General features: G+C 33.0%; 3 protein-coding genes across 3 annotated transcripts; all 3 read right to left on the reverse strand.

Annotated features, from left to right (window-relative positions):
• Positions 1–1,769: 1,769 nt before the first annotated feature.
• Positions 1,770–2,381, reverse strand: LOC108203995 (uncharacterized). Its single transcript, XM_017373230.1, has one exon. It carries the CDS (start codon positions 2,379–2,381, stop codon positions 1,770–1,772), a length of 612 nt encoding a protein of 203 aa, XP_017228719.1.
• Positions 2,382–2,438: 57 nt separating this feature from the next.
• Positions 2,439–4,239, reverse strand: LOC108203994 (uncharacterized). Its single transcript, XM_017373229.1, has 2 exons — positions 3,699–4,239; positions 2,439–3,412 (listed from the first exon to the last, which is right to left on the reverse strand). The coding sequence occupies exons 1-2, from the start codon at positions 4,237–4,239 to the stop codon at positions 2,439–2,441; spliced, it is 1,515 nt and encodes a 504-aa protein (XP_017228718.1).
• A 3,940-nt stretch (positions 4,240–8,179) lies between these two features.
• LOC108192255 (DEAD-box ATP-dependent RNA helicase 3, chloroplastic) lies at positions 8,180–13,727 on the reverse strand. Its single transcript, XM_017373231.2, has 10 exons — positions 13,191–13,727; positions 12,069–12,205; positions 11,568–11,979; positions 11,310–11,408; positions 10,946–11,170; positions 9,977–10,354; positions 9,615–9,758; positions 9,425–9,520; positions 8,900–9,234; positions 8,180–8,709 (listed from the first exon to the last, which is right to left on the reverse strand). Exons 1-10 carry the CDS (start codon positions 13,629–13,631, stop codon positions 8,631–8,633), a joined length of 2,346 nt encoding a protein of 781 aa, XP_017228720.1. The 5' UTR covers positions 13,632–13,727; the 3' UTR covers positions 8,180–8,630.
• Between the last annotated feature and the right edge of the window lie 9,713 nt (positions 13,728–23,440).

A 23,440-nucleotide genomic window follows, 5' to 3' on the forward strand; every position in this document is an offset into this window, starting at 1 on the left:
TACATACATATAAATATACATATACATATGTTTACAAAAAAACATATATACATATATATTATATATATTATATTTAATTAAATATACATATATACATATATATAAATATATTTGTACATATACAAATATATAAGTGCACACATATAAAAGATAGGTCACTTCCTGATTTGTGTGGAAGCTTGACATATGGATTTGAGCAGAGACTTTGGCATAGCTGAAGTTTGGCTTGGCTTGGCTTTGGAACAAATGACTTGATATGACTGGATCAATTCTTCGATCGATAAATACTTTGCAAAGCTCCGTACGTGCTGACGCTTAGTGCACTGGTCTGGTTCACAAGCGACTAACACTGAAGTTAAACATTGTACCGTCTTTGTCAGCAAACATTGATCAGTCGGTTCCGGGTTAGTTTATGCTTCAGTTTGTTGATTATAAATAACCAACCAAGATATATAAATCTTGCTTCAGGGGTTGCACTGAAATCTTTCGAGTACTTGGACAACATCTTCATTGCTTCCACAATCTTGAATACTTCAATCTTTATTCTTCACTGAGGCATGAACATATTAATGAACTTCTTCCACTGAACTTATTCCTTCAAGACTGTAGATGGCTTCTTCAACCTTTGTCTTCGTATTTTCCGATTCCGGTGCAGGCGTAGTGTTATTTACTTGTCCTGTTCTATTGTTGAGTTATCATCCCTATGTAACAGATAGGGTTGTCTTTACATTTAGACTTACAAGCTGTGTGTGGGAAAGTTGGGAGGCATGTCTACAACTATTTCCATCTCAGTTTCGTTTTCGAAAAAAATATGCTTGTAACCTAACAGCTCTACTTGTCTCATCACCATTGTAAATCTTGATTAAAAAGTTCTTGATGTTGTATATCTTCCCTTCCTCTAGTAAATCCTCAAACTTAGGACAAATCTTGGGGGATATGAAAGCATGTATCCTACAACTCTACATGTACATAATATATTATACATTATAAAAAAAATTAGAAGAACTTACTAATTTAATAAACCAAATATTACGATTCTTACAAATTCATCGAAGAAAATGATATGATATCCCCTAAACTCTCCAGTCTTCTTTGTGATCCCTTTCCAAATTGATTGTGCTCTGACTTGGATACTCCAGTCATCTCTCGATTCATCCAAAAATTGCACAACATCAAACTTGTTAAACTCCATTTTACACAGTACCTGCAACAGAAATAGGTTAGTTTCTTGATATATAGAGGTTGTTGTGAACCCTAGAATGAAACTTCTGAAAATAAGCTGATTGAGTACTTTTTTGTTCTAACCTATCGTACAACAAAAAGTAAGGAGGTGTATTACAGTAAGATCTCAATTATTGTGCTTTAGTAAGAATAATATTTTTTGTTTATCTTACCCAATTGGTTACAAAGAGGTTTAGTATTATGTAAGATTTGAGTAGTTTTCCGATAGATTACTGAACAATTTAATAATTTAAATCTTTCATAGTGACTTTATAAAAAAAAATATTTTATCTCTTTAATAGTATATGTAGAGTAAATTATGGATCATGTGGATAATTCATGTGATAAAGTAATCTGGACCTGTGTAATATAATAACTAAATTGATAGATGTTGTATTAGAACTGAGTTCATACATAAAGGTACGTTTAGAGTAAAAGAGAACCTGAAGAACAAAAGAGAGGAATTAAATGTTAAGCAAGAAGCTTCTTCCTCCAGTTCATCAAAAACATTTAATGGTTTATCAGAGTCTGACTATTTAACAGCAACATCAATCTGATAGAGGAAGATTATAAAAAACTTCCTTGAAAACCACATTTTGAGTTATGTTGGTATTGTTTCCAGCATCATCATCTATAAAAAGCTTGAGGCCCTGTGGCGAAGTGACACGACTAAGAGCAACGTACAACTGGCCGTGTGTGAAAACTCCTTTTGGTAGGAACAATGCAACTTTCTGAAGGGACTGTCCTTGTGATTTGTTAATTGTCATGGCATAGCAGATCTGAAGTGGCATTTGTTTCCTACAAATCTTAAAAGGCAATGTAGTTTCCGAAGGCGACAACTCCGTCCTGGGAATAAAATGCTTGGTTCCTTTGTAATGCCCAGATATCACTTCACATTCAACACAGAGTTTAAGGCATTTTGTAACCATCATTTTGGTCCCATTACATAAACCCAATGTTTGATTTAAGTTACGCATCAACATTACCACAACACCTACTTTGAGCTTTAAATCATGCGGAGGCATACCGGGAATGTTGATAGAATGCAAATATTCTGGTGGGAATGCTGCCCTTTGATCCCTTTCACTCCCAGGGTAATCCTCGGCAGTGTCAACACTATAATAAGTGGTTATTTCACCTGGTAGCTTTTCCACAATCATACTGTTGACATGACCTACTGTGACGTTGGTTGGTGATAATATAGCACGTTCGCTCAACTAATCAGGATTCTGATAATTCTCCATGAAATGAGGGTATGTACTTTTAATCATCTCATCCACACTATTTGGATATTCCATGTTACAGAACTCCAGAGGAATGCTTATATCATCTTCGTTGTCCTCAGAACCTGATTGTGTACATCTTGGAATATTACCATCTCCAACATCAAGAACCCATTTTGCAAAAGTTGTTAATGCTTGTACCTCTTCCTGATTTCTTCCTTTGTTCAATCGCATATTATGCACCAACTTGAAAACAGTAGCTATCCTCCAAATCTTTGAATTGGTGATACATGAAGCCACAACTTCACCATGCCCTGATCTTGGTATTACCGGGAGTATTTGGCGAAAATCGCCGCCAAAAACAACTGTAATCCCACCAAAAGGCAAGTTAAACCTTTTTGGATCTACTGCTTTCATGATATCTTTCAAAGAACGGTCTAAGCATTCAAAAGAGTATCGGTGTTGCATGGGTGCCTCGTCCCAAATAATGAGCTCAGTCCTCTTGATCAATTCGGCTATGTCAGAGGTATGAGAGATTGAACACATTGAATGGTCATCTAGAACGATAGGGATTTTAAATCTTGTGTGTGCGGTACGTCCACCCGGCATCAGAGTAGCCGTAATACCTGAAGAAGCAACAGGAAGTACAATCTTCTTTTCAGACCTTAATCTTGAAATCAGAGTTCGCCATAGGTATGTCTTTCCACACCCACCGCTGCCATATACAAAAAACACGCCTCCTTCTTTTTTATCTATTGAATCCATCACCGAATCAAATACTTTTAGTTGTTCTGTATTACAATTAGAATAGAGATCATCAAATTCATTCTGCATTTCAGTAGTGTCGTAACTTGTTTCTTCGATGATTAAATTATTTATACCACAATCGAGATAGGTGGAAGGTGGTTGAGGCATCTGGCTGTAATCTTTAAGAGATTTCCCAATGCTTTTAAGTAGAGTGTGAATCTCTGCATGAATTTATAAAGAGCTAAATTAGCCACGTCTTAGACATAGTAAAAAAGGTCAGCAAGTAATTAACATAACTGGAAATGGTTTATTTCATACCTGCGAGAGCAAAGAATTGTTGTTGTTTTTCATTGAGGATCAGGTGAGGATTTCCAGTTAATTTCTGCTACTTTAACAATAAGTCATCCACCATGTGGATCCAGTGTTTCTCCCACAAAACATTAAGATCAGCAACTTTGCAGTTGACCATGATACGGACAAAGAGTTGACGGATCTGACTTGGAAAACCTGACTCTACACATTCTTGAAGAACTTCGTCCCATTCATTATCATCATCAAGTAGGCCATACTCCTTACATGCCTCTTGGTAGGTATCATGCAATTTACCTTTGACTGTTTTCAATGCATTGAAAGATGTTGCAACGCGTACTTTGGTCAAAAGTAGACGAAGATACCACAATTCACCACTGGAGTGATGTGTATACGCCAGTCTACCAATTTTCTTCCCTCTCTTACGTGGTGTCCACAATCTATCAGCATCATTCCACACATAGTGCTGGGGTATTTCGTCGTAAAGAAACTGTCTTGCATTTGCATCTGTTTCATTGAGAAAAAAGTATGCTTCCAGTTGGGTATACTTTTCTTCCTCTCTTTCAGCAATTTTTTCTATGGGCTCATTTGATCTAAATGTACAATACTTGTTGCCCTCAAGATGAAATGACAGTCTCTCCACAGCCAATGATCTATAGTGTATGTTGAAGCCAAAGATACGGTAAGCAGCCTCATAACCGCATATATAGCGCCCATCAAAAAAAAGATTGTATTTCATCTTCTGCTTGACCACCCTCTTGCCCAGTTTCTGATCTTCTTTTTTTTACCTCTGATCTCTACTGTTGCACGGTCATGGCCTTTCAAGCAATACTTAAAAAGATATTTTAAACTACGGACATGTGCACAAATCTCGACGTTCATATGGCATTGATATCTTACCAACAAACCACGATTGTATGGCACAACCCACTGGTTGTCTAGGTTGGATTTTCCTTTTTTCACAGTGTTGGGTAATTTGCGCCTCTTATAAAGAGGAAATCCAGACTGATCAAAAGTTGTCGAAGCACAATACCTGTTAGAATGGCATTCATGTAACAGTGTTAGTGTATACTTATTGTTTGTGGAACAATGTAAGTATTTCATGAACTTATTTCAAATATACAACTCACTTTTTAGGGAAATGTCTTGTACATTTATAATCCTTCATGCATGGTGACTTTGGATTTTCTTTACCACATGGTCCGTGTATCATGAATGCTGAAACAGCCTCGTAACCCACAGGATCTATTTTAGGATCGGGAATCTCAGCAGAAACAAATTTGTCCACATTAGATATCAAATTCTTCTTTGAAGAAGAATCTAACCAAATTAACATGTGAACATGTGGGAGTCCTCGTTTCTGGAACTCGACAACATACATAACTGCAGTCATATGAACACCGGTTCAAATATATTCAACTGAGAACATAAATTCTGTCATTGCAATAAACTGAATCTGTTTTGACATAAATTTGACATTAAACATAAATTAGAATTTCAGTTTATAGTTTTACCTGCAAGGCAAGTCCCGAAATATTTTTCCTTCTTGATGCCATCAATCAGCTGGTCAAGTTTAAGTCTGAAAATACAAACTGAATATAAATAACAGTGAAAACTATACTCACTCAATCTCAGTAAAAGTGGAAAATGTACAAACTGAAAACACCATTGCGAACTTACATTCTGCCAATATGCGATTAACATCTTTTTCATTTCTTGGGGGATGAGCATACTCTTTCATCATACTTGTTCCATAATTAACTATGTTATAGAAAAAATGGAGAATAGAATCTTGTTATTATACAAAAACAGTTGAAACAGTTAAATCAATCAATCAACAGAAATAAAAAGCACTCACAAACATTAGACAACAGAGGAGCACTCTTCTTGGATGGTTTGCGATTTTCGTCCATCAATTATAGATGATTACAGATTACAGATAAACAGAATGCAAGCAGCGCGCACTGCATTTCAATAAAAAAACAAAGAAATTTAAAAAGGAGATCAAAACAACAACGGGACAATGATGAAGATGTATAAGCGACAATGGTTAATATATCAAATTGTAGGGATGTAGGGATGGAGGAATTAGGATTCAACCTGCTTCAAAGATGGCCTGCGCTTTTAAAATATCGCCTTCTTTCAATTTCAAATTAGAACAGAGGAATAGATAGAAGATGATTTCAAATTCAAATGAAGAGTTTAAACCCAAGAAACAGAAAGCAAAAAATCGGGGAGAGCAATTAACCGCGAGATAAATCCGACGCCGTACAAAAGGATACTCTGATGTCCGACACGTGTTCTACTAACCACACATTCAAACCCGGTGTGTACATATGTGTCGATATGCCACCTGTACATGTGTTTGGACCGTATTTATTTTTTAAAAAAGCAGTGGCATTGTTGTGGATACGGTAGTTTGAGTGAGGACCTTCCAGTCATTTAACACTGAATTTGGCAACAGGCTTTATATACTACTAGGTGGATAATAAAAGTTAATCATTTTTTAATTATTTTGACATAATTATAAAAACTTAAAATACTGGAAAAACAAGTACAAAAATAGTAAGATATAATAATTATACAAAAACTAATTTAAATGTAAAATTTATTAAATTTTGATATAAAACTTTAAATAACTGATTAATTAATTCTAATTTAACTTTTTCATTGAATATATAAACATTAAATAAAAACCTACTCCCTCCGTCCCATTTAGATGTATACATTTGTATCGGGCACGGAGACTAAGAAAAGTGTATAAAGTAATGTAAAGTAATAAGAAAGAGAAAGAAAAGTAGGTAAAGTGGTGGGACCCATTAATATTTAAGTGATAGATTTAGAAAAGTAGATGAAGTTAGTGGGTGAGTGGGATTTTTATATTATAAAAATTTACTATTTAGGAAAGTTTTGAAATGTATAGAATTGAATGGGACATCCCGAAAAGGAAAGTGTATAGAAATCAGAGGGACGGAGGGAGTAATTTACAATAAATTAGACATCCAAAAATTAAATTATTAAAAATAATATAATGTACAAGTTATTTAAACGAAAACCAGTGTTGACCGTTGTATCTATTTATAAAAATTAGTAGTCTAAATTACTAATCAAATAGATTAATATTCTTATTACATATTTTTCTTATTAATTTTATTTTCAAAAATTATAAATTACATTATCATTGAGATTAATATAACATTTTTTAATTTTACTATGATAATATTTTTTCTGAACAATACATACGTATACAATATGTCCCTCAAAATCATAGGCTATGTTTTGTCGAACACCTCGCACACCGTCAGACGTGCCTGAACACAATGCTCAGGCTTCTGAAGACTGAACATCGACTATATTTTAAGGACCATCAAGATGCACATTCAAATTGGCTTAGATAATTAAACCTTATTAAATTTTAACTTGCACTGGTGAAAATTATGTATATATATACTGAAGGAATATGGCAACATATCATTTATACATCTACTAAAAATATTATTTAATTTATTTGTCATAACTAATAAAAATTGTTAAAAATAATAATTTCTTCTTCAACAACAAATAAAATATCAGCATTAATAAATAATCAAAGTTATAATCCTAATCTATACTATACTATAATAAGCCAACATGGGTATAATTTGTAATCCTACATTTTAGTTATATTTTTTGGTTTGGTACTCTCCTTTTGGTACTACAACTCTATAAATGTGGAGTCTATTATTAGTCTTACATTGTTAAATAGTTTCAAATATTAAAAACACTCCTAACAATATCTTATCATATAATATTTCATTAAAAAATTATAATGATGTCATAAATAAAATTATAAATAATAATTTTGAATATCTTTTTCTAACAAGAAACTTTATATAACTCTTTTTAACTTTAACGTGTTCTATATCAATATAAACACCACACATTACATAACCCTTTCAAATTCTAATCTTAAAAGTTTCTGTTGTCAAAAAAATTAACATTACAGAATTATGTTGAAATTCGATTGATTGAATTACTGAATCTTTCAAATGTATTACAAGATCGTCTATGTTTGGAAAAAATTTAAATTTTCTGATTTTTTTAATTTTTAAATCTACATGTACTAAAATCGGATTAAATGTATTATATATATATGGGGTTTGTCCATTTTCAAATAATCGGGAGAAAATATAATCAGTCGAATAATATAATTTAATTAAATTCAATCTATTAATATTAAAATACTAATAAAATGACGTTAAAATTTAAATATAAATAATAAATTACGAACTATATACCCGTCCGTGCTTCGCACGGGTTGAAGGCTAGTATCTTTAAATTTTCATTTACTCAAATGTTCTATATGTTACAAATTTATAATTCTAGTAAAATTCAAATTCATCAAATAATTATATTTTATGAAATATAATTTACTTTTGCGAAGCACGGACTAATATATAACTCAAAATTTATAACCTTAAAAGCCAACAATATTTTGTTTGCCCAATTGTTGGAGATAGGCTACATGTTCAAAATTTGTAAGCTAAATATTTTCTTATATAATTTTCTTTCCCCTAATTGTTTCTCAACTTCTCAAGAACGTCAAAAGCATATGAAAATGGAGCAACTACAAAAATTATCAGATGGTACAATCACTGAGAAGTATATGGACTTAATACTTTGCTAATTCCAAAGAGTCATTGAAAACTAAAGAAACTCATCGGTCTATATCTAGCCACAAGCACATGTAAAAGATCAAATACCTAATCTATTCAATCTAAAGTTTCTTACGTACAGGGAGTAGAAAAGCAAACAACAAAATTTGTAAACATACTATTGCCTCGGCAATCAAGTTTAGTTTATACGAAAGTTAACACTAAATATGACAAAATCAGCAAAGCAAAATCACATTAAACCCATATACTATGTAGTTTGACTGTTGTGTGTTTGGAGCACGGAGGACTGAAGCAGAGAACAATGAAGCTGCATCACAGTCCCTAATATTGTCCAGCATCAATTTTATCAGCTTTTTGGACCCCTTGATCATCTTCGGGTGAATAACGATATAGGAGACAGAAATAATGGTTATGAAGTAGTGGTAGCCTTTCACCAATTCACAAGCCAGCAGCAACAGGATTGTCATATCAATATCTAAAAACCTAGCTTCTTGGGGCATTCTGATGCCCTATGCCCAGACTGTCCGCAGGTAAAACACGCACCCCCAAAGCTCCTGGTAACACCATATATGCAAAGGTCACATAACATGGATAAATAATCACATTGTAATTAAGTAACTGGAAAGATGTAAACCAGTTTCAAGTGACAATAGAGCCATTTAGGGTCCAAAAAAGAGGGGAGAAATTATGTAATGCATTGTTAATTGTCATATCTAGACTTTTATGAAAAATAGACTACCACACCTGTCGCTATCTCCATAAGATGGTGAGCGTGAAGATCTTCTATCACTGATCAGCCAATCACTCCCGCTGCTTCTTGAAGTTCTTGACCAACTACTGCCACCACTACCTCGTGCACCATCACGACCTGCACCCCAGCTACCACCTCGTGCACCATCACGACCGGCACCCCAGCCACCACCTCGCCTCTCGTCACCATCAGAAAATCGACCCCCACTCCTGCCACGGGAGCTACCATAACCCCTCCCACCCCTAGATCCTCCTCGCATACCACCCCCTCTGTTGGAGTATCTGCCATAATTATCATTTGATGGCCCATCATCTTGCAAAGCAGGCAACTATAAAGACATGTCAACCTTTGTTAGCAATTAGCATTTAAAATCAGATTAACAGTAAAAAAGGAGTGGAGGGAGTTATTTTATATAATAGTGAAATGAACGGCACCCATCGGACAAGTCTATTAAACTAAAAGGATCAATGAATATATGCATTGACCACAACAATTATAAAACATTCCAAGAAATTAACCTTGGTAATCTTAGTAATGGTGTTCCCAGGTGGTATTTGCTTTTCAAGCAACTCTTTGGCAACCTCCTCAGGGAGATCGAAAACAGCACCTTGAACCTAAAAATATTCAAATGGCCAAGTCCACATAAGATACAGATATTTTAGAAAAGAATTAGCCATGAGCCATTTATCAATTTATTATTAAACACACCCTTTCATCTGCAATCATTTGTATTTTTCCTATCTCATCAGCTGCTGTTGTGTATATTGAAGATAAAAATCCAATGACAGATCCGGCAGATAAGAACCCTCTAGCATAAGCAGGATCACGTGTCAACTGAAGTGTGACTTTTCCCTAAAACAGAAGTTTGAAGTCGAAAAAGAATAATTAATGAAACTGCATAACACTATACAATAATATCTTCTGAGAGAATCATGAAGTTATACATAGAAAAACCGTGACATTTATCAAATCCTACACTATTATTATATTAAAATTCGAGTAACATGCCAAAAATGTTTTGATAATTTAATGACAGCTTACTTTTTAAGCTACTAAATTTATTAACCAACCTGTTCATACGATATCAGAGATCGAGATGATGGAGGACGCGAAAAACCACTCAACTGTGCTATTGCAGCAGCAAGTGCACCAGTCCCCTGTTCATCTATCAATTTTTGTGCAGTTGGCGTGAAGAACTCCACGGACGCAGGATGAACTCCACCAAGGGTGACAATAACTTGCTTAGCTGATGACTCTAACACCTCTTCAACAGCCGGTGGACTAATAAGCTCAAACTTACATCCAACATCACGCTCAATAAATCTGACTTTTCTCTTCTCGTTATTAGTGTACATCAAAATTGCAGAACCTTCTTTTCCTGCACGTCCCGTGCGGCCAGATCGATGAACAAACGTCTCCGCGTCATTGGGTAGTTCATAGTGGATAATCTGGGAGAGGAGAAAAAAAGCTAAGAGTTACATTTTGTCAACTGCGAAAATGCATGCTAGTTGCATTATGAATAACTCAAGGGATCATTTTGAGACGCAACACTTAAAAAAAATCAGCAAACTCCTTGTATTGGCCCTAGTGCAAATAATATGTTACATAACTTTACAGTACAAGCACAAAGATCAACAATTGCGAAGAATATTCCTGAATTGAAAATAATATCAATTGTGCACACATGGACGGAATTATCATTCATTCTGAAATGGAATATTAATTGTTCACTGGGTAAAAATAAAGGTCAATTCAATAGATCATCTCATTCTCTTCAAATATCCATTTTCATTCCTTTTAAAAACGTACGTAGGAAGATACTCGAAGATACAAAACAGCCTTAAGAGACTGAATCACAGAACAATCTCTAATTAAGTTATTCCGAAATTAACTAGAATAAATATTCACAAAGAACTATATATTGGTATAGTATAATGTAATAAATAATACAGCAAAGCAAACCCCAAAAGAACATGACATCAATATATGCCATCACTATTAAGATTTAAGATGATATTATGGAAACATAGTCAACTTACTAAATCGACATTGGGAATATCAAGCCCGCGAGATGCAACATCAGTGGCAACAAGCACATTAAATTTTCCCTGCCTAAATCCATTTAGAGTTCTCTCCCTCTGGTGTTGAGATATATCACCATGCAGAGCCTCTGAAGCAATGCTATTTGTCAATGCTAATGAGACTTCATCAGCATCTCGTTTGGTTTGTGTAAAAATAATAGTTTTCCCACCCTTTGCATACACCTGAGCCATGAGAAAAATAAAAACCAAACTCAAAAATTTAAGACTTATGGAGATGTGGTTAACTACAATAATGATAACTTAATTCTTCTCAAGGAACACTGAAGAAAGCAAGTTAAATTAAAAGTCTGCTAAATCATACCGTTACAAGATCACTCAGAATAGCACGCTTTGAAGTTGAAGTGGATGCTAAGGCATAAAGTTTGATCCCCTCTGCCAATTTTTCATCTTGATTACCAACCTATTGAGTAATTAAAAACAGATATTAGATAAAGAAAACTTAAGTTCATTGTGCCAACAAACCTTCTGGTCAATAAATGCATGTCATACCCTCAATATGCACATCATATATAATAAACAAATGACTTCCAAAAGAAAACCACGTAAAGCAAGAACTCACCAGATCTATGGTCATAGGACTATTTAAATATTTTCTTGAAAGTTGTTTCACCCAACTAGGCATTGTTGCGGAGAAAAGCATACTCTGTCTCTTCACAGGAATCTTTTCTAGAATCATCTCCACAGCTTCCTCAAAACCGACAGCAAGCATTTGATCGGCTTCATCAAGGACCAAGAATTCAACCTCCCCCAATTTGAGGGTGTTACGTTCTATTAGATCAATAATTCTACCTGGAGTTCCAACAACAACATCAACTCCACGTGAGAGTGCACCTTGCTGTTGGGTGTATGAAACTCCTCCATACACACAAACTGTGTTCAAATATGGTGCAGATTCCTTGATTTCATTTTCTACTTGCTTTGCCAGTTCCCTTGTTGGTGCAAGAACCAATGCCCTGGGAAGCCTAGACCGCCTTCAAAGACAGGGATGGGATAAAGAAAACAGGATTACATACACAACACAATTTAAGTAAATTTCCCCCTTCTATAAATTTACATGTACCTCTGAGACCCTCTTTCCTGGTCATCCTCAGTAAGACGCTTGATGATTGGTATACCAAATGCCAGTGTTTTCCCAGTTCCGGTCTTTGCACGAGCAATAAGATCTTTTCCTTCCAGCGCAGGCACTAGTACAGCTCTCTACATGATCAAGGCAAGTAATGAAAGAAGTTATAGGTAAATGACTATGTTAATATAAAACACATGCACCGTGTAAAGTAAGAGTACAGGAAGGAGAGGTTAAACAAACAATTAAAGTACTAATGGAATGCGGAAAAATAGAATTATAAGGTTGGCAAGACAAAACATTTGAAACTAGGCACTCAAGTTGGTGCTACCTTACTACATTGAATATTAATACATAGACCGGAATTCGGTTAAATAAAAACATAACCTCTTTTTACCATGTCCAGTGTTAAATTACAACTATCCAAACTTCAACAACTAAAATGCATACCAACCATTAAATATCAATCTATAGCTAGATAATTACACTAGAAAGTAACTTATAGCACTTGGTATTATTGAACACTAGTAAGAGAAAAAGGGCATAGTTTTACATCATATAATCTCGCTAACAATCAAACATAAACTTTTCATTGCTTATGATGAATCCAAGATGGTCTTATCCACAAGTAAAAGAACAATCTTTTTTAAAAGCAAAACTGTTAATCACCCATAACTATAAGTAACAAATAACCTTATCTTTTTATTTAATCTGTCAGATATAATTTTATAACACTCCATCCCTGTCTACTTTAAAATCTCTCACTATTGAATAATTTTACCTCAGAAGAACATTCTAAACAACATATACACATACATTCATATAAAAAACCCATATAGCAAAAAGATACAAACTTGAATGGGAAAAACAATACACTACACACAGAGAGAGAGAGAGAGAGAGAGAGAGAGAGAGAGAGAGAGAGAGAGAGAGAGAGAGAGAGAGAGAGAGAGAGAGATTAACATATTAGATAAGGAAAAAGATATAAACTTGAATTGGGAAAACAATACTACACACACAGTGAGAGAGTGAGAAATAGAGAGAGAGAGAGAGAGAGGGAGGGAGGGAGAGGCAGAGGGAGAGAGAATAGCATATGAGGATAGGGAAAAAGAAACAAACTTGAATTGGGAAAAGCTCAGTAATTCCTCTAGCAGCAAGAGTCTGAACAAGCTTTTCAGGCAAACCCAACTTAGTAATCGCAAGTTCATCACTACTAACATCACTTGCCACAAACCCAACATCACTTTCATACTCCTCACTCTCATACTCACTCTCACTCACATTCAAGTCATCATCTTTCTCATACCTACCAAGACCCCTAAAAGCCTCTTCACTCAAAACAGAAGAATTGGGTGTAGCAATTGCAGATGCAACAAATGAAGAACACCCACATCTATTAGACTGTTTTAAACGAGAAAAAGAGGCTTTTAAAGATGAGAAATGAGTCAATTTCTGGGAAGAAAACGGAAAGATTGAGGTGGGTTTTCTTGAGAATTCTTGAAGAGAGGTTTGGTGAATGATTGAAGAAGAGATGTTGATGATTGATGAAGAAGAAGTCATGGCTGTATGAAAGAGAGAGAGAGGAGGGGATAAGGTAGGAGGAGAGGTTTATGTTTTGAATGGTGTACTAAACGCCTCCACAGCCTTTGTAACACTGGACTTCATAGCCTTTATATATACACAGACCTATGACTCCTTTTTTTTTTTTGAGAAACAATATTATTGATATTTGTTATATTAAAATATATCTTTATTTATATTTATTTTAGAGAGGAAAGTTCTATGGAGACCGCATTTTTATCGGAGACCTCGGAGACCACGTATATTCTGCAATCAAAACACTGTAAAATACATTATTTTGTAAAATATGTTCTACAAATATCATGTATTCATTAAAATTGTTGAAGATCATCAATGTTTAATAAATAGATAATGCATGTTTTGCAAGTTGAACAAATATTCTGCAAATTAAACATATTTCATAGAACAAAACATTTTGTAATGTTCTACATGTAAAACTTATATGATATTCAAGATTTTAAATGTAATAATGATTTCGGAGAACATGATTTGTAAAATTATACGTTTTGCAATGTTTTTATGAAATATTTTACTTGCAGAACATATGTGGTCTCCAAGTCTCCAGAAAAAATGTGGTCTCCATTGAAGTTAACTCTTATTTTAGATATATTTTTAAATTAGAATAACTTTATCTATTAAAAATAATTTTTTTTAAAAATAAGTATTAAAAATATGTTTAAATGAAGCAATAACATACTTCACCTGAAAATATAATTTTTTTTATCAGGAGTTGGAAACAATTTTAAAAATAATTAGACATGTCAAAATTAAATTTATAAAAATAAGCCTGGGACCCGTTTAAATATTGATCAATCGATGAATGGATCAAAATTTTTAATATTTTTCATTTTAATTGTACTAGCTTGTATCATGATCTATTTTTAATACAATATCATTTATTTCTTCTGATAAATAAATTATTATATATTTTTATTTTATAATTTTAATTTATTGTTAATAAAAGTAATGTATTGTGATGAATAGACTTCTATGATCATAAGCATGAGTTTGTAAACATAATCAAAATCTAATTAAATATTAAAAAAATCAATATCTATATAATTGGGTGTAATACCTCCAGATTCTGAACTCAACTCAAATATCATTTTAATGGGCGAACAACATAATTTTGGAACATACTACCATCTAGGTGAGGAAGAGACGATATTGAGGTGTCAAATCTTCCCTTCAATGTGAATTATTGACAAAAATTGACGGTTATACTTAGATTATTGAACAACACCCCTTCTATTTGACACCATCGGATTATTAAGAACGATTTTTGTCCTTACCCGATTTATATCCTTTGAACGACGACTCTTTTATTCGGTACCATTTAAATCAGTAAAGTTATCCATTGATGTTGAGCGACTATTCTTCTATTACGTACCATTTGAATCATCAAGATGTACTTTCGTCCTCACCCGACATGTGAATCTTGTAATCAAACTCCTTTATATCTTTGCACTCGAGGACCCTTTGCATGCTTTCGTTACTTTTTGGGAGACTTACGCTCTATAAATTTTGATCTATGTGAGAGAGTATATTGACTCGTAAATCCTGATACAAGTTTAGACAGAGTGATATCTGACCGATAACTCGGACTCCTTGGACTGAGGCCTTTTTCACCTTTCACTTAAACTGCGCAGTAAAAGCACAAAGTCAATTTCAAGAAACAATGAACCTGAAATTTTACTGGATATTTTAGTTTACATAGGTAATCTGCATCTTCACAAACATACCGGAACTAACGTCCCAACAAATATTGAAAATCTTGGATTTGTTTATGTATAATAGTAATAAATATTGTTTTGTAATTCATCAAACATATAGTTACATTTTTCTATTGTTATAAATAATATATTTATGTGGATGTCCTTTGGCTTTGCACTAGCCAAACCTTTGGCTTTTCACTAACTAGACCTTTGGTTTACTTATAACTGATTTTGTAATCTTATATAAAGGACATGTGTGTAACACATATGATATATACAATCACATCTTCTCCTTTCTCTCTTGTCTATCTCTCTCAACAATCTCTTTACATATATTATTACATAACACGTTATCAGCACGATTCGCTATTCTGTTTTGTTTCTATGTTGTAAGATTCGATATTCGTGTACTCATATTCAAAAGGATCATGATTTGAAAATTTGAGATGGGATAATCGACGAGCACTTATTTTGGTGCAAAGAGCGAGTTATACTTTCGGATGGTAAAGGTTTTTATCATTGATTTGGGTAAAGAATTTTCTTGAAGCAAGGGATCTTGAACTTACAAGAATGTAAGATTTTAAGGTACGCCTCCTTTCACTATTCTTTACATTTTATGATATTATACTAAATAAACGTCTATATTTGAGTTATATGTTAATCTTGCATTTCTCAAAAAAAAAAAAAATCACACTAAATTTGTTGTTTGTCAGAATTAATAGATTTAAGATATTTGTCCATCAATTTTCTACAACTTTAATTGGTTAAGATTTACGATATTATATATGTAAGTTTGTGAATTCATCTACATTTACATATGCATGGTATGACTTTGGTTGTAGGTATTGTAAATTGTTTTCTATCTAGTTTGAGTAACATATATTTGCTTAATCTTAATATGTTTGTGTCTCTCTCTGTATATTTGTTATTATTGATTGGTTTGATATTGGCATAGTAAATTGTTTACTTGGATATGATTAATATCTTCCATGTTATATTATATTTTTAGTGATCATGCTTATGTTTACTTTTGTTTAACTTTTGTGGATGATATTGGTATATGTTTTAGTCCATCGGAATTTATTGAGCTTATACTCGTTGTAAAGGTCTTTTGATCATCTACAATTTTTCTTTTTCGCGTATTTCTAAAATCTGCCTATAAGTATGCCAAAATCTGCATTTTGTGTAATCTGATTATATGATGCAAGTTGATTTGCTGTCACTTCTAAAATTCATAGTAAATTGAATATTGGTCCAAATATTGAACGATACCATTCTGGAAACCTCTTTTCGATATCTACGTTTTGTCTTTACATTCCATTATCATATTCTGTGATTTCGATGTCTTAAATATCAAAATACTATCATAATCAGGAGCTGATTCTGCATTTGCAGTCCACAAATATTTGTATTCTGAATTCATTACTTGTTCGTTTTTAACGAGCCTTACCATTCTGGAAAGGTCTCGGAATATCCTACGTTTTTCGTGTTTTATACATTTCCAGATAAAATGATCTTCATAGAGTAAATTGATATTCTTTGAAACTGGTCAGTTTTGACTTTATCATAATTCTATGACTTTATCATAGAGCAAATTGATACTCTTTGATTTCTGATATTGGATTAATATGTTTTGAGATTATTTTTGATAATGTATCAAGTATGATAGTAGGTTGTCCTAATTATTAAAAGTCATATATGCATCTCTCTAATCCAAAAGTTGATTTCCTTAATGTCATTATCTATTTCAAATTGAGATTTGAATTGATACTAAGCTTAATTATCATAATAAGCAGATTGTGCATACTAATTAGTGGCATAGCCATCTTAATGATAAAGATGCGAATAGTAATTAATATTTTATATGGACCTGTAGATTTTGAAGTAAACCAGAAGTTTTTTCTTCTCAGTGATACATGTATTATTTAAGGCAAAATTGATCACCAGCAAAGATATAGTTGTGATTTTTCATCTTTGAGAATGAATAGATGAAAATATGACATGAGTTATAAATATCCCATTATTGAATAGTGAGACATGTGAAAAATATACGAAGTTATTATCAACTTGCATCCTGAAGTATGCAAGCTTTGTTATTTGGAATATATGCTTATAATGCTGGTGAATCTCATAACGAGTATTATCTCGTCCATAATAATTGTTGAGTATTTTGTATTTATCGATTCGCATCATATAAACAATTGTTATTAATCTCCCCCCATCATAAATAAATTATTTGATCATCATAGATTTTCCACCACGTCAGTAAGATCGATTCATATATTACATATGAGTGCATTTGGAATCATCAATATGTATTTGTTATGACTTGATGAGTTGTTTTCTCAAAATCAGGGGGAGAAAATAAATAGCCGGTGAAAATAGAAGTATAAGAATGAATTATCATTGCCTCATCTTGATCCTCAAAATAAAGAATATGAACCAGAAGTTCATAAGATAATTCATTTTGATGACCAAAAATAGTGACTATGACACAAACACCGGCTACATATGCTCCTATGATATTAATGTCGCAGAAGGACAACCTCAAGATATTGTTATGTCTAAAGAAAGCCTGAAGCGTGATAGGCAAGTTGGTTCCATATATATATCTTATACCAAAAAAGGTGAAAAGGAGCAATAATTGATGATGGCTGGATTGAGAAATCAATAATTTTTGAAGGATCTCCGGAAGAGATTATAGATATGACATCGAAGGATCTCCGGAAGAGATTATGGACATGACAAATTAGAGAAAATAAAAGTAATGAAAATTATTGAGATCTCGATATACTATGTCTTGTCCAGAATAAAGTGGAACCATAAATCGAATCGACGTCGATGATATTTATAGAACTTGAGGTTATTGATAACAATGAGGATCATGAAGCAGAATCTGTTAGAAAATATTGATATAATTGGCCAAAGAATAAAGGATATAACTGAGGCAATTATAAAGAAAAATTATTTGGACCAGTAGTCCTCTCACACCCAAAATTGTGAAAATAGTGCGCCGTACGAATCATTATCTCTTAAAAATAGAGAAATATTTGAAACTGCAGTTAACACACCTAAAGGTGTCAAGTCAGTGGGATATAAAAGTTTTTTGAAAACAAAATGAAGTTTCAAAAAATAAATAAATTATTATGTGAAACTCAGATATTTGTATGATGACCTTGCATTGGTCATGAAGAGTAATAGTATTTGTGGTGGAAATGATTATTTGATTGCGAAATAGTCCCGCAATATGTGAAGGTTCGATTTAAGTTTTATACGACCCACTTGACAATAATCATCCTAGAAGGATCTTAACTGCCAGAAGCAGTATAACAAACTCTCGAGAACTACACCCTCTCAAATGGAACAGGGATTCGGACCAGAAGTCCAACACAAAATTATTTTGACAAATACATGTTATCATTATATATCAAATTATAGGTGACAACTCATAAAGTCTCTGGCCAGAGCAGATGGAAACTAGAATGTATTTCTAGTTAACATTGAATTGAGTTGCACCTGATTAAAATACTATATGTTATATTATGTGATAAAATGTTTCTTGGTGTATATATTGGAAGAAGAATTTCTCTTTGGATGAATGATATATTGTCATATGTGAATCCCACAAGGATTATAAATACACGATAGTACACTAACTTTTGTGAACACTTGAAAGAAATTCTCGGTAATGAAGTACCGTATCTAAGTAAACTACAACATGTTTTATCATACACGTTTTGACATAATTATAAATTTATTAAAAGTTGGTTTTCCGCTTTTGATTAGTATTCATTGCTAAGTAATTGCTCGCTCTAAAGGCGTGTGAATCTTGAGAGTTTATTCAATCTCCACTAATCAATCTCATAAGGTTTTTAAGTTAATTTTGCAGGAGCAAAGTCCTCATTTCAATTAATATTAACGGTGGATCAAAATTGATTAAATTATATTGGAGTTTGGTATAAAATGAGTTTTTGCAAGAACTTCTTCCACAATATTTTGACTTCGGCAATCTAAGATGGCTAAAGCTGGAGAAACAGTGTAGCATGACAAGGATGAGAACTCCACCGACTATATATATATGAAAGCTCCACTGACTGCTTATGATAGCTACAACCCAATGAAGGCACTTTTAACATATATTTGAGAAGTTCTGGAACAGAGGAGCTCTTCAACTTAGAGATATTATTTAATATAATCATGAGGGGGAGCAAATGCACACTGCACTCTTTTTTCCTTATCCATGGTTTTTCCCACTGGGTTTTCCTGGAAAGGTTTTTAACGAGGCAGCATCACGTGCACATTATGAAATAGATATTTTTGTTCCTTCGCTTGGTTTTTATCCCACAGGGTTTTTCCAAGAAGGCTATAACGAGACATTATTTCGTTTAACGAACATCCAAGGGGGAGTGTTATAAATAATATATTTATGTGGATGTCCTTTGGCTTTTCACTAGCCAAACCTTTGGCTTTTCACTAACTAGACCTTTGGTTTACTTATAACTGATTTTGTAATCTTATATAAAGGACATGTGTGTAACACATATGATATATACAATCACATCTTCTCCTTTCTCCCTTGTCTATCTCTCTCAACAATCTCTTTACATATATTATTACATAACATCTATTAATTTATTATTTTAATTTTGAAAAATCTTTGATATGAAAACTCTTTTAAGTTTTTCATTATATCTATTGACACAAATTCATGTTGAAAATGGATGTAATGGTGTTTAAATGTAATATAAGATTTTAGACAAGTTGTTCCAAAATTATCCTTTAATCTTATTTTATAAATAATGGTATTCAATTAAGTCCATCGAATTTCATAACAATATCATATTATATTGTTTGTCGCGTCAAAAATTAAAGAATATAAAAATAATTGTGTTTTAACTTAACTCAGAGTATTGAAAATCCAAACCAAACTATTAGTTCGGTTGTGATTTTTAGTTTAGAAAAATCAAAGTTAAATATTTCAAATCCGATTTTGGGCCAAACCCTAATTAAATTGAATTATGTCTAATCCTGTGTCTTGGACTCTCACGTTATTTGTCTGCTAGTTATCTCAAAATGCTGATACCTGACTAACCAGATCTGATCAATGCAATATATTACACCCCTGTCTAAGAATTGCTGCCGTGATTTTATGGAAAAGAACTTCATAGAATTGGAAAATGTAAAAATGTACAGTGTTAAATGAATAAATAACAGTCATATACAATCTATTATATACAAGCTATGAACTCTATCACTAACTATCTTTTGGGTGCGAAAAGTTATTATAAAAATAATTAAATAATATGTATAGTAAACTAACTAACTTGTCTTTACTGGAGACTGACTAAGCAATTGTACTGCATAGCTGAGGCTACATATCTTAGAGTATGAATAAGTGCATCATGATGAGATTACCTATGTTTCTGCATAAACTGACTAAGCAATTGTACTGCATAGCTGAGACTAGGTCTAGTATTTGCGAGAAAGTTCAGTTTACCAACAAAGGATCTATATTTTTCTGAATTTGATAATAAATTTCCATCTTCTGTTGAAAGTTTAAGGCTTAGAGGAAGATGAATGACAACTTTCTTACTTCGATCATAAGGACATTGATGTGACAATTTCTTTGTAAACTTTTCCAGACAAAGATCTATTCCACTAGAAAGATATAGAATCCCAAGACCAAGAAAAAAATGGAAGAATCCCAAGTCCTTTATACTAAAAACTGGATCCAAATGAGATTTTAACCCTTTAATAGTATAAGTATTGCTCCATGAGATAATAATAGTGATAGAATACATTTTGATATATATTTTAGATGATTTTATTCTCATATTTATTGTGTTTTGCACTGATTTGGATATTTGTTTAATAGATTTTAATGTTTTATTGTAGGAAATAAAGAATCCATGACTTGGCAGGATTTGTAGCAAAAAGTCCTATTTTGGGATGGAAATAGAAGAAAATTCGTAATAGCTGTCTACACTGTTTGGACCGTATCTTGCGATCCAAAAGTCTGATTTTGACGATCTTACAGCCCACGCGAAGCTTGAAGGATTTTCTTTAATTCAGAGGTGGTACAATAAGCAAAGTCCATTTGTAAGAGCCCAGAAACTGAGGAGCAAACAGAGATATGAATTTCACATGAAAATCCTATTCCATTATGGATATCAACTAAATCATTGAACCCACTAATAATATTGAGAATTAAAAGGGGCTCAAGCTAAATATTAAAAATGTTAGTTCAAAACACAAAATAAAGGCTCTTCAACCCACAAGTGGTTGGCATAAATGCCACTTTATCCACTTGTTAGAAAGAAGGTTGGTCATAGTCATAAATTTCAACAAAGCAATGATGCAAGAGATAAAGAAACTAAACTTGAACTTATATATATATGAAAAGTGTTTACAATATTTGTGAGATTACAAGTGAAAGAGAAAGCTATTCTAGATGTAGAAGATGATAAGGGAGGCTACTAACAACTAGGTAAAAACTAGGGTAACGACTAAGTTGGGTGACTAATGAGATAAAAGGATGTTTATATAGGCCTAGATTAGGGTTTTAGGGGTAGAAGAGTCTTTGTGTCTTGATTTTCTTTTCCTTTTTCTTCTTCTTCTTCTTCTTTTTCTTTTCTTTTTCTTCCTCTTTTTCCCTTCTTGCACCTTTTTGTTCCTTTTTCTCTTGAATTCTCGATTTCTTTAACAATTCCTGAAAACAAAACAATTAACTAATAAAATACGAAAACAAGCAATAAATAGGTAGTTAAAATGTGCAAAATAATGGACCTATCAAACGTCCCCATACCTAAATTTTGCTCGTCCTCGAGTGAAAATCAAAAGAAAAGAAAATAAACCAAGAAAACTAGATGCGATTCCTAGGATCCTTTTCGTAGGCGTGACGGGTGATTTTAGGTTCACCAACCCGTTAAACTCGTAGACGATCTCTACAAGAGGAGTTCTGTCTTCTAAGGGTTTACAGAAGATATACCCATAAAATCTGTGAGACATTCTAGCAAGTGTCTACTCGACTCTACTCTAATTTCGCCGGTGTTAACAAAAAGCGTTTTTAAGGAAAATACGACTCAAAGACTCTTTTACTAATAATCAAGATACAGTTAATCTACTTGAATCGACACAAAAATTTACTAGAAATCCAAGGTGTGTAATGAATTTAAGGCCTTTGATGGATCCTAATTGTCTAAGAACATTTTCTCTTTTTCAACCAATTTTGAACTGACCCAATCTCTATCGAAACAAATATCTAGCCAAACTTCACAAACTCTTATTCTTCTTCTATTTTTCTTTTTCTTTCTTTTTTGCATTGACTTTATTTTGTCCGTTTTCTTAGGCAAACAATGTTACCCCTGTAGCGAGCTTTAGGTCAGTGACTCCCAAACCAAACGGTCTTAGGGCACTAGGTTTTGAAATCCTCCTACGGACTTAATTGCTCGAGTAACAAAGGCCACAAAACGAGACTAGCCAATTTACTTTTGCTCATTAATCTAAAGATTTTATCTATAAAGAACAACGGGTATTGAAGTAGTTTATTCTATTTATTTTCTTCTCTTTTTTTTTTCTGCTATTCTTTTATTCGTAAAAGTTCGATTCGAAATTGTTTCAACATGTGGGTTCTCTCTCAGGTATCGAATAATAGCACTAGACAATCTCTCCATCAAAAGTCTTGTGCAAATGTGTGTGCCATCTTGGAATTACGAGTACAAATCGGTCGATACAAGTTTCAAAAAGACAACCTTACTCAACTACGTTCAAATTATCTAAAAGACACTACATATATACTGTTTTCGAAAACATGCTAACACCAACTACTCCTAAAGTTCAAGTGAGGGAAAGACAACTTAGCTAAAAGTATCTCTATTTTTGGATTTTTCTAATTTTTTATTTTTTAGGGTTTTTCATTTTTTAAGAATTACACTAAAGCCCTCCCCATACCTAAATCATGCGTTGTCCTCAATGTATGCAAAACAGAGACTTGAAATGTAAGAGTAAAGAGGAAAAATACCTGAATAGGAGATGAAGGGATTTTTATTAACTACTGAAACAACTTACGTGATC

This window comes from Daucus carota, chromosome 1 (assembly GCF_001625215.2).
Source record: "Daucus carota subsp. sativus chromosome 1, DH1 v3.0, whole genome shotgun sequence".
Taxonomy (NCBI): domain Eukaryota; kingdom Viridiplantae; phylum Streptophyta; class Magnoliopsida; order Apiales; family Apiaceae; genus Daucus; species Daucus carota.

What these genes read in the sequence shown, in the direction of transcription:
- LOC108203995 (XM_017373230.1), bottom strand. Translation starts at nt 2,381, where the DNA reads ATGATTGTGGAAAAGCTACCAGGTGAAATAACCACTTATTATAGTGTT.
- LOC108203994 (XM_017373229.1), bottom strand. Translation starts at nt 4,239, where the DNA reads ATGAAATACAATCTTTTTTTTGATGGGCGCTATATATGCGGTTATGAG. An exon ending in TCAAGAATGTGTAGAGTCAG is followed by an intron (nt 3,413 to 3,698) that starts GTTTTCCAAGTC and finishes AAATTCATGCAG; the next exon opens with AGATTCACACTCTACTTAAA.
- LOC108192255 (XM_017373231.2), bottom strand. Translation starts at nt 13,631, where the DNA reads ATGACTTCTTCTTCATCAATCATCAACATCTCTTCTTCAATCATTCAC. An exon ending in GTCCTATGACCATAGATCTG is followed by an intron (nt 11,409 to 11,567) that starts GTGAGTTCTTGC and finishes ATTACTCAATAG; the next exon opens with GTTGGTAATCAAGATGAAAA. An exon ending in ATATTCCCAATGTCGATTTA is followed by an intron (nt 10,355 to 10,945) that starts GTAAGTTGACTA and finishes CTCCTCTCCCAG; the next exon opens with ATTATCCACTATGAACTACC.